Source organism: Electrona antarctica (genome assembly GCF_951216825.1).
Source record: "Electrona antarctica genome assembly, chromosome: 3".
NCBI lineage: Eukaryota > Metazoa > Chordata > Actinopteri > Myctophiformes > Myctophidae > Electrona > Electrona antarctica.
The window spans coordinates 22,311,981-22,324,413 of NC_136808.1; the positions used below are offsets into that span (position 1 = coordinate 22,311,981).

General features: G+C 41.1%; 1 protein-coding gene across 4 annotated transcripts in view; it reads right to left on the reverse strand.

Moving 5' to 3' along the window:
* LOC306920506 (inositol hexakisphosphate and diphosphoinositol-pentakisphosphate kinase 2-like) overlaps window positions 1-12,433 on the reverse strand; it is a 68,081-nt gene that overhangs the window by 37,496 nt on the left and 18,152 nt on the right. For all 4 annotated transcript variants that reach the window (XM_079497300.1, XM_079497303.1, XM_079497301.1 and 1 more), the window contains 6 exons: window positions 11,350-11,451; window positions 8,937-9,023; window positions 8,393-8,468; window positions 7,028-7,137; window positions 5,294-5,379; window positions 4,259-4,384 (listed from right to left, as the gene is read on the reverse strand). In XM_079497300.1, coding sequence (XP_079353426.1) covers window positions 4,259-4,384; window positions 5,294-5,379; window positions 7,028-7,137; window positions 8,393-8,468; window positions 8,937-9,023; window positions 11,350-11,451 — 587 coding nt within the window. The remainder of the gene's footprint in view (window positions 1-4,258; window positions 4,385-5,293; window positions 5,380-7,027; window positions 7,138-8,392; window positions 8,469-8,936; window positions 9,024-11,349; window positions 11,452-12,433) is intronic.

A 12,433-nucleotide genomic window follows, 5' to 3' on the forward strand; every position in this document is an offset into this window, starting at 1 on the left:
AACTCAACACCATTTCCTTCTGTGGATCTATCTACCGTAATAGAAGTGCATTATGACCGAACAGAAGATCACAACTGGAATGACATTTTTTGGCCCAAGTCCCCGACGTTCTCCCTCCACTGCCTCCCGTCGTGCTTACGTTCCTACTGATGAGTTTGACCTTATATGGACGAGTGGCTGCTCTCAGCACCGAGCGTGGTGGCAGAATACAGTACAACAGGCATGCTGCCAGTCCAACACACAACCATGGGCTCACTTCAAAGGAATGCATGCACTGGGTTTTGGGGTAGCCACTTAAAACCCTCTGGTCCAGTGGTTCCCACAGTGGGGTCCGGGGACCCCCAGGGGTCCTTGAGAGAGTTCCAGGGTGTCCCCAGCTAAATGATAGGAACCAAATGGACCCTTATGGGTCTGTAACTCAGAGTTACAACTGGTAGCAGTTGGACAGCTTTTTTCCCTTCTACAGTGTCTACTGAGCAGCTATTTTTGGTGAAGAGTGTTGGTGTAAATCTCTACCTGGTCTCTACCCCATTTTTGTCTCCACCAGGCCGAAGGCATGGGGAGAGAGTATGTTTTGCACTCCATCCGTCCGTCCGTGTGTCCGTCCTTCCGTCTGTGAACAGCTAATCTCCGGCACCGTTAACCCGGTCGATGCCAAATTTTGCACACACACTCGCCAACGATGAACCTCTGCCCCAAAATTTGAAGAACGGCCTGTTATAGTGCCACCAGGAGGCCGCTTTGTGCAAAACAAGTTTTTGGACAGTACACCTACAGATTTTGTCCAAACATCACGCAAATTGGTACACAGTCTCTCTAGAGCCATTCAACGAAACGTGTCTTTCAGATTTCTCAGACTCCATCCTGATTGGCTAATATTGGCTTCCAAAGTTCGCAAGAGTGCTCAGTTTCAATCAAAATGCTGCAAATCATGAACACATCGTGTGATTTCCGTGAAATTGTGCACGCACATTCCCACTAGGCCGAGGAAGAAATGCCACATGAACATTTTCAACTCAGCCTCATGGTGGCGCTAGAACTGGCCGAAAAGTGTTTTTACCTCTAACTGCACGGATCTGTGGATAACTTTGTATGCCAACTCCCTAGAGGCCAAGGAAAAACCTTTGCCTGGAATTTTTCACATCTGCTCTTTATAGCGCCACCAGGAGGCCGACATATGTAAAACACATTTTCTAATATTACTCCTTCAGATTTTATCCAAATTTCACGCAAATCGGTACACATGCTCTCCATAGTCATGTGATCAAGACGGGTTTGTTTGATTTCTCATAATCCACCCTCATTGGCTACAATTGGCTTCTAAACTTTTCAGGAGTAGCCCGCTTTGTACCCGTTTTGTACAAATCGCCACAACTACTCAACGCAGCGTCCGTTTGTGGTGAAACTGTGCATGCATATTCCCACTAGGCTTTGGAAGAAATGCCACTTTGCCACAGTTTTCTAATCAGCCTCATGGTGACGCTACAACAGGCCAAGCCGCGTCACACACACACACACACACACACACACACACACACACACACACACACACACACACACACACACACACACACACACACACACACACACACACACACACACACACACACACACACACACACACACACACACACACACACACACACACACACACACACACACACACACACACACACACACACACACACACACGTTTATATTGCGCCTAAACATTTTGCCAAACATCACACACACGTTTATATTGCTCCTAAACATTTTGCCAAACATCACACACACACTCCTATCCTCCTGGTGGAGACCTGTGCCCAGAAGGGCACTTTTTCTAGTTAGTAGGGCAACCAGACTATTGTAACTGTAACACTTTATTATTTTACTGGAGTAGTCTTTTTTTTTATGTGCTACTCCTCCCACAGTTTTGACTGTACGCACTTGAGCCATATCTCACATTGACCGGCTTCATCGGGAAGGATGTGCTTGTATTTTTTTAAGAGAAATGTTGTATAGTTTAATTGATATTAATTTATTAGTGAATAGAATTTCCCCATTGACATGAATGGGAAAATGCGATTTTTCGCATTTTCTCACATTCAAGTATTTTTTCCTCAGAGACTGTAAGCACTATAGTTACAAAACTTGGAGGGTAGGTTCATAATAATTACTAAAATTAATCAACTTATAATGTTATCGGTCGGCCTCATGGTGGCGCTATAACAGCCCACTTTACATTTTGGCTTATAACTCTTGAACCGTAGGTCGTAAAATCTAAATTCCCTTTTCCCTGGATTTCTTGGGTCATGACGCATCTCCCCATATAGGCTACGCCCATTTGCGTCATGATAAATTTTCCGCCATTTTGAATTTTATCCAAAACACACTTTTTGCTCCTCCTCCTACAAATGTTGTCCAAATCTCACAAAAATCAGCACACATGATCTTTGAACCTATTCGATTAAAACACCATCAGCAGAATTTTGGTAGTGCGTATCGTTCGGCCGTAATTGTCGTCCGAAGTTAGTAGGAGGGGCCTATATCACAAAAAATGCCATAAATCACGAACGGAATGTCCAATCCATCCCAAATTTGAATCACATGTCGCAGGTGGTTCAATCAACCAAGTACCAAAAGCATTGGTATTTTCATCCATAGGGGGCGCCGCAAATGCGAGAAATGTAACAGTTTGTCGCAAAAACATGATTTTTTTGGGGGTAAATCCCCTCCGAATTACTTACGCATGATCACAAGGTTGAGGTGACATTGTAATTGGCTGGCAATATTAGTGGGAGGGGCATATGTAAGCCACTGCGGCAACCACACTTTGCAACCTTTCTAGTTTTATTTTGTTTTAATCTTCAAACATAAGATTTTCAAATATGAATGTAATCGCATCTCAGATATGAGACAGTGTTGTTTTTGTCGACTAAAAATAAGACGAAAAATGTTCGTCGACTACCTTTTTCCACTGACGAAAACTAAAATGAAAACTAAGCTATGATGACTAAGACTAATTATACTGACAATTTCGTTGACGAATATAAACTAGACTAAAATGTTAGGAAGGGACTTGTGGACAAGAGATCAAGTATAAGTCATTTTACACTAGGTTGCATGCTGAAAATAGCAGATCTACAAGCTCACAACGCTGCGACGCGTTGTGAGCTTGTAGATCTGCTATTTTCAGCAAGTGTAAAAACAGTCTACAAACTAAATCAACTGTAGATTTAGTCGACTAAAACTAGACTAACACTAACACATTCCAGGTGACTAAAATGTGACTAAAACTAAATGGAAAACTATTCCAAGAGACTATGTAGTCAAAACTAAAATCTCAATTTGCTGTCAAAAACAACACTGATATGAGATTTAAAAAAATCCCTTGAATTGCAATTGGATGCGACTGCGACGCAATTCAATATGAAGTGGTCGGACGTGATGGGAGGCACATGGTCCTGATACAGCGGATGTCCAAGGTTTTCCTTTTTAGCCCGTTTTGGCAGAGAAGCTTGCAGCTGGGACAGCGAGAACACACAAGACAAAACACAGGCCTACTTGTGCCTTTTAATCACATCAGCGCTTTAGAAAAACACACCATCATGACACTGCATTTTTTTAAGCAGGTTCATCCAAGCTTCACTGTCTGTATATGCCAACTCTGGATTGCTAACTGGGGAGCTATAGTCAGCAATTTGGTGTTCTCCTGTTAGTTAAGTATTACGCATATTTCTAAAAACAGGTCCAGCTGGAGCCCACAGCTGCTACAGTAACTATTACATAACGGTGATAATAAACAGCCTGGAGGATGTTTTTGTACTGTGATTATGGTGTACCTCTAACAGCGGTTATGAGCGTACATCGCAATGTCATCTCACTCCATTATTACAGTACAGAATTACTTATATTATCATTGCTGGCCACATACGTGGTGAGTGAGAGTGTGTGTGTGTGCGCGCGTGCGTGCGTGCGTGCGTGCGTGCGTGCGTGCGTGCGTGCGTGTTTTACTATAATATATTATGAGGGCCATGTTGTCGCCACAATTACAGCAGAACTTGAGAAATCTACCTTGTGATAACAACTTTTCTGGACCCTATAAGATAAAAATAAATTAATAAAAATAGCCATCCGAAAACATTGCTGACCTCACAGCTATAGTAATACCAGTGTGTGTGTGTGCGCGCATGCGTGCGTGTGCACACACTTGATGAAGTGTCCGCACTCGTAGCGCAAAATGAAGCGTGGAAGCGTGTGTGCGTGGGTTCCTCACCTTGTCCTCCAGGGTACATACAGCGGAAGGCTCTCCCCAGCTCTTCGGCCTGTACTCTCCCAGCAGGAGTGAGCTCACCACCCCACTTCAGCACCAGCAGCAGGGACGGCTCCTCCTTACGCGTGTCTGACACACACACACACACACACACACACACACACACACACACACACACACACACACACACACACACACACACACACACACACACACACACACACACACACACACACACACACACACACACACACACACACACACACACACACACACACACACACACACACACACACACACACACACAAAGTTCATGGACAATCAGTCAGAATATATATATATATATATATATATATATATATATATATATATATATATATATATATATATTTATATATTTAGACATAGTATTGGCCCAGAGCGGCGATGTTCATAGGTCTTTTCTGATTATCCGGTGAGCGCGATGGGAACATTGACATTTTCTAGAGCAAGGATTGGCCTTATTTTAGCTCGGTAGCAATAACACTAATACTTTAGCATTAAAGATGGAAGCCAAAACCGGACGTGAGTCATAGTGGAATAGAGGGTATGCGCGTGACATCATCGTACCTGGAAGTTATGCGGGAACGCCCACTGAGTGGCAAAAAACTACTTTCTGGCATTGACAGCCCATTCATCCAAACAGAAAGGTGATTGCATTAAACAATGTTAAACTCACCAACATTGCAGCTGTACGAAAAGCTTGAATTATCCTCTTTCTATCTGCAAAGTTTTTGTTTCATAAAAATCCACCATAGAAACGTTATGTGTAAGGACGGTTGAGTGATTTCCAATGAGCGCTTCCAAACTCCAACACTCCATGCTGCTCAATGTTTTGCCACTCATTCTAGATGAGGGGGGCGTGTCCTGATGGGAAAAGCATGCATGTGCATACTCTCTATAGCCTGAAAACACCCGACACCCAAGCACCGCCACTTTTGTCCACCAGGCGACACTCAATGTGTTAATGTCATTAATGTCAAGTTGATTTCATCCTACCTTCCTCCTCGCTGGATGTTTTGGGCTGCCCATGGGGCAGGTAGGTGAGCTGCACTTTCCTGTTGATCCCGGAGAAGTGACCATACCTGCATTTAAATGACACACAGTACGAAGCCATTAGTACAGACACACACAGGGCTTGAATCCATTTAGACCTGACACTAGATTCTACAAAATGTCTTCTAAATCCTGAAAGTTTTCTAAAAAACCTATGTTTCTGTGTCAGTGATGCTCAACAATTTCATGTCAAGGACCCCCAAAAATATATGTAATTGGCCGTCGACCCCCATCTGAAAATATGTAGTTCCAGGGACCTCCCAGAAGCAAATATTTGAGTTAAAATGTTGTTCCCTCTGAAAGAATATACTCAAAGATTTGCGCCACATTTTCACGATTTTTCAAAAATAGCAGATCTACAAGCTTGTAGATCATCAATAATGGCGACAGAGCCGAGAGAGACTTTGTGTACTTGAGTTTCCTTTGATGCACTATATGGTCATCCACAGCAACGCCCCTTCCTATCTAAAAGGAACTCATTGAACCCCCAACCTCCACCCGCTCCCCCAGCTCTGGTAATTCAAACACTCAAAAGACCCTAACCTTTTAGCTGTATACATGACCACGAAATGCTTGAATTGTCCTTATTTTAGTCCTATTATATACTTATGCATTATTTTATTTTTTTCTTCTCTTGATGAAGCACTGAGTTCTGTTTCAAATGTGCGTTATAAATAAAATGTATTATTATTATTAGTAGTAGTAGTAGTATTATTATTATGGGCCGTGGATAAAGGCGCTATATAAATGCACCATTTACCATGGGCCATTCCAATTATTATAACGCATATTATAAATAGATTCCATTAATTGGTAGCACAGCAGTTGGAGCTCAATGGTTAGCATGAGACTGAGCATGACATGTATGTACAGTATGTTGTGTTATGTACCAGTGGTTTTCAACCATTTTCATATCAATTCCCATTATGTATTCTGCAGTTGAGCCACGGACCACCATTTGACGAGATCTAGCCCTGCAGACCCAAAACTAAAGAATATGTCTATATTTCCATGCTGTATTGATGTTGGTACCATTAGGAGACATAACAGGTAAGATCAAAATAAACGTATGCATAACAGAGCCTGAGGACCGACCGTCTGGAACTCTGGAAAACCGCCAGGAGGGTTAACAGAACAGTACAGCTTGCTGCTCCATTAAAGCTGCTATAAGCAATATTTTTTCAGTATTTCTCAAAAATGTAATGATTTTTTGGGGTATTCGGACAGTATTCAGACACATCTAGGGGCCGCAATCTGCATTCAAAGATATTCCTAGAAGCTTTGTCATTGGTCGATTTGCCTGTCTATACTTCCTGATTGGTTAGTCATTTCTGCAGGGTTTCTTTTTCGACCAATGACAAAGCCTCTAGGAAAATCTTTGAATGCAGATTGTGGCTCCTAGATGTGTCACAGAGCGTTTTACTCATTGGTGTCTGAATACCCCCCCCCCCCAAAAAAAAATAGGTAATTAAAAATGTGACATATTATTGCTTATAGCTACTTCAATATAGAAATGAAGTCAAACAGTCCAACATCTTGTTTTGCAGACACATTTGTAGTTTATCTTTCAATCCATCTGCAACACTGAATCTCTGACAGATCTTGAAATGGGTCAGAAGGCAGAGGTACTGTAAATGCTGCAAGTCTAATAGCTTAGTTCACCCGGCCGTCACTCACATCTCCAGAACCGTTTTCAACTGCTCCAGTTTGGACTTCTTCTCCTCGATCTCACAGTCGTTGTGCTGCCCCAGTTCTGCCAACAGCAGCCGAGTAATGTCCAGCACCTCCTGGTGAGAACAAACAGCACATGGTTCGACCTGAGTCACCATTCTACAAAATGCTTTCTAAATCACAGATGTGTTTCTATGTCAGTTGTGCTCAACCTTTTTCATGTCAAGGACCCCAGAATTATCTGTATTTGGCCGCGGATCCCCATCTGAATATATGTTGTTCCAACTTCCAGTGACCCCCCAGTGAAAAACGTTCGCTCTCAAATAATTTATATTCAAAGATTTGCGCCACATTTTCATGATTTTTCAAAAATAGCAGATCGACAAGCTTGTAGCGCGGCACTCGGTGCCACGCTACGAGCTTGTAGATCTGCTATTTTACAACAGCTAAAGGATAACAATGCTTAAAACACCAAAAGGGGTTCCTGTACAGAATGGGTTAAAAACCTGCACCATTTTACCCGATTCTCATGCCTTTACAAAAGCTGCAACTAGGGCTGGCAAAAACAACCGATCTACAAACTCATAACCTAGGTACAGGCTATTCCTGCTATTTCTTTTTTGAGGTATTTGTACTTTACTTGAGTATTTCCAATTTCCAATACTTTTACTTCTACTCCACTACATCTGAGCTAATTTATTTTACTTTTACTAGTTACTAGTTACTTTGGAGATTTTAATTTTCATTAGAAAACATACATTAACCACTTCAAACCTATACATTTCAGCCATTTGAAAATAGCCGATCTACAAGCTCACAATGCGTCTCAACGCAACGCATTGTGAGCTTGTAGATCTCCTATTTTCAATAGATTTTGTACACATTTTGAACTTTTGAAATGGCACATTCTGCACAATGAGTACTTTTACTTTTAGTACATTTTGATGCCGATACTTTTGTACTTTTACCCAAGTACATTTTCAATTCCGTACTTTTACTTGTAACGAAGTAGTTCTAAATTGCAGTAACAAACAGTTCTTATTATTACAATGCAAATAAAAAGTACATGAACCCGTGGATTTGCGCCCTCTACCGATATTGACTTCGGTGCTCTATTACAGCGATCTCGTTTGATGAAAAAGGACCTAAAGACGCCCAAGGCCCCCCACGGTTTGATTAGAAAAGACGTGTATACACGTCCTTAGCATCTAGGCGAACTTACGGCAAAAATAATAGACGCCCATTCAGCAAAAATAGCAGCTCTACAAGCTTGTAGATTGGCAATTAGATGTTTGAACTACAATATCATTTATCTGAGGATAATATGCTATACTATTACGAAGTATCAACATTTATGTCCCTTGCAGGTACCTGTAGTTGCTTTGGCTTCTTAAGCTTCAACTTCCCCGTTTTGTAGCCGCCGTATTTTTCGAACAGATCAAAGAACCTGATTGAAAGAGAGACAGGGTTCAAAATCACACCCCATTTAGACCTGAGAACTGATTCTACAAAATGGCTTCTAAATCATGACAGTTTTCAGAAAAACCTGTGTTTCTATATCAGCGGTTCTCAAACTATTTCATGTCAAGGACCCACAGAATTATATGTAATTGGCCGTGGACCTTAATCTCAAAATATGTTGTTCCAGGGACCCCCCAGAAGCAAAGATTTGAGTTAAAAACGTTCGCTCTGAAAGAATATATATTCAAAGATTTGTGCCACATTTTCACGATTAAAAAAAAAATAGCAGACCTACAAGCTCGTAGCACGTCACTTGGTGACGCGCTATGAGCTTGTAGATCTGCTATTTTTCAATAGCTAAATTATAACATATGTTTAAAACACCAAAAGGGGTTCCCGCCCAAAATGGGTTAAAACACTGAATGATGGACTCATGTCTGGGGAAGAGCCTTACATGGGGTTCCGCACTTCCATCTTCATCTTCTGTTTGGGCGTCCTGTCTCCATGTCGGATTATAGCGATGACACAACGCAGCTCCATCCTAAAAGGGAAGAACCACAAAGTATGCCAGAGCAAGATTCAACTGAAGAAATCTAATCAACAAGAGATTGTTAATTGGATTGTCTATATTTAACATCATGGAAAAAAAGAATGAATGGACCGCTCTCCTCGCTATTTCTGAATTTGGGCTCAAGGCCACTTTTATTACTTATTTGGCAAATAATAATTGCGCCCGTTCGCGCAATTCTCGTCTTTGCATTGACTCTGTATGTAATCGCGCCGCTCTAACCATCCAAGTCTGAAGTGTACTTTTAGGCAAAATGTAAGCTACTGATATGTAATACTTGTGTATGATTTTCAATGACCAATTTCCAGCGAGAACCATGTTGTCTTCACTTAGAGACATTTATTTGTGTGTACAGAGGAGTACAGAAGACTGTTGGGAGGGCTTCATCACATGATGCCGAGATAACCACATGAAGATCAGTGTCAGCTGTGGTGACCCAGCCAGAGGAACAGGATGGGCCCCCTCCCCCTCCCCTGCACTGGTCGTCAACAAGCAGGTATAAAGGAAGTGAAGGGGGTGAACTCATACAACTGCCGAAATTAATACAAACTTGGGACTGGATTTGACTTCACTTTGTTGTGCTTGTTCTGGTGTATTTACAGACATTAGTGTGTAACTTAATTGAGATGTATGGGTTTGTTCACATGCTTGGCCCATAAGGCTCATTGTGATAGAAGACAAAAGACCCCCAGAGCCATGACAGTAGACAATGCTTCAAATGGAGGAAGTTTCTGCAAACAAGCTACAGAACACAGCCTTAAACTAGCAGCGCAGTAGATCTATAAGGCATAGCAGCGGGTGTGGATTTCTGGTTCCACTGAAAAATAGAGCATACCTATTTACACATACAATGTGTACAATAACGTATTCCTTTGCCTAAAGAATGGTGTGCGGGGCCCTACCACTGGAAAATAGGCCATTCATTTTTCCCATAGAGATTTATTAAAAAGATTATATCAATTATTTTAAGCCTAGAATCAAGCCATCCAGGATCCTGGTGAATCATGGCCATAAAACCTTTGATTCTGTGAAAAAAAATGAATATTTAATTATATGATAGACTACATTTAATAAATACCCTTTGTTTAGCGGTATTCATTTTCCCACAGAATCAAAGATTCTAGGCTTAAAATAATTGATATATAATATTTTTTTAAATCTCTATGGGGAAAAATGAATGGCCGATTTTTCTGTGTAACCAGAACACTGTGCCTACTGCTATGCCCTGGCCAATACACAATCACCACCGTTTCAAATTATTGTCACCAAGTTCCGTATCCGACCGTCACCACAGTGAAACATGGTCTCAATGATCCTCCTCTTATGGATGTCTCTCTTTCTCTACCTCTACTCCATGCAGTGTTGTGTTAGATTTTAGTTTTAGTCATAGTCTCTTCAATAGTTCTCATTTAGTTTCAGTCACATTTTAGTCACCTGGAATGTTTTAGTGTTAGTCTAGTTTTAATCGACTAAATATCATAAGACTAAATCTACAGTTGATTTAGTCGACTAATTGTATTTTGGCGGGCCTTGATGCCGTCGAAATGAGTGTTTTTACCGCACTGCGACGCGTTGTGAGCTTGTAGATCGGCTATTTTCAGCATGCAACCAAGTGTAAAATGACTTCTTGTCCACTAGTCCTTTCTTAACATTTTAGTCTAGTTTATATTTGTTGACGAAATTGTCAGTATATCATAGCTTAGTTGAATCCCCCCCACCGCCCACCCCTTTTTTTCCCCTCACTGTTTATGTTTCTTTTCCCTTTTTACCTCCTTTATGATGAATTCCTGTTCTGTCTATAGAAGTGTCTATTTGTATGTCTCTAAATGTTTTGATGATTTGAACATGGTGGACCCTATTGGAAACAAGTGTAATGCTTAATTGGGTCGTCCACTCACAGTTAACAGCCTTTGTATTGAGTTTGTGCTTGAAATGTACTGTAATTCTGCAAACTGTTAATAAATTCTTCAATCAATCAATCAATCAAGGGAGGGCTAGCTCTGGTCCATAGCTCAGAGCTAAGGGAGGGCTATGTTCAATTGATGAATTGAACATGGTGGACCCTCTTGTAAACAAGTGTAATGCTTAATTGGGTCGTCCACTCACATTTAACAGTCTTTGTATTGAGTTTGTGCTTGAAATGTACTGTAATTCTGCAAACTGTTAATAAATATTTCAATCAATCAATCAATCAGTTTTCATTTAGTTTCCATTAAGTTTTGGTCTGTAAAAAAAGGTAGTCGACGAACATTTTTCGTCTTAGTTTTAGTCGACGAAATCAACACTGCTCTAAACTCACATTGTCCCAGAGGTTGTGGGGACGATGGGGATGTCTTCGGCCTCTGTAGGGATGGACCAGGGAATCTGGAACTGAGGGGCCAGCTCTCGCATCACGATGTTACTAAAGAACACAGAAAAACAATGGAGTCAAATAAATAGAACATTGTATGTTCCGTTCGGCAAGAAAGACCAAACGCCATGCATGCATGCAGATAGGGGTTGCCATGATTTAATTCAGTTTTTTTTGTGGCAATGGACATTGAAACATTTAGTAACTTAAAGTAACTTAAAACAAAGCATATTACTGGACTAAAAAATGGCTGGTACCAATTACAAATAGATAATAAACAAAATGACTAATGTACTATGGTCAAAAGTCCAAAACAGGACATACCTGTATATTTAATAATGTTATACGTTGCAGATATACGCACAAGCTCACAACGAAAGTGGTTAAAAGAGCATGGGCAGGGACATAGAAATAATATTTCAATTAATTTCATCCAGCTGTTTTTATTAAAGGGACACAAAAAAATGTTAATGACATTTAGAAGATTTATAACACTTTCCCTGGGGGTCTTTATGTGTGTAATTTCTGGTTTTAGATATTTTAGATTTTAGCAGTGAGCCCAGTGTCTCTGATGTCATGGACACTGGGCTCACTTACTTCCTGGACTATATTTCCCATAATGCTTTGGTGCACTGCTCCTCCTTGTGGATAGGGGGAGGGCTGTCTTACTGAGACAACATGTAGTCCAAGGTATATGAAATGGAGGTAAAGTCACCAAAGTCATTTTCGCTATCACGCAATTCCAGACGGCAGATTTGTCGCACCATGGGAGCCAAACTGCACCCGGAAGTTCGGCAGAATGCACTGGAGTCAATGAGAGCTCTGTGACCAGCTCATGAACAAACACTATTTCTGAATGACTGAGATCTTTTGTAAAGTAATCACTTCTGGCAAATAACAGAAGACATGTAACACATTATTGTCTGCTGTGTTGCTTTTCGATGTGTACACTGTGTAATTTTATAGAGGTATCTAAAGAGTAAAAAGTATGTTTCTGAACGTGCCAAATATCGCGCGATTGTCCACCGTTTCC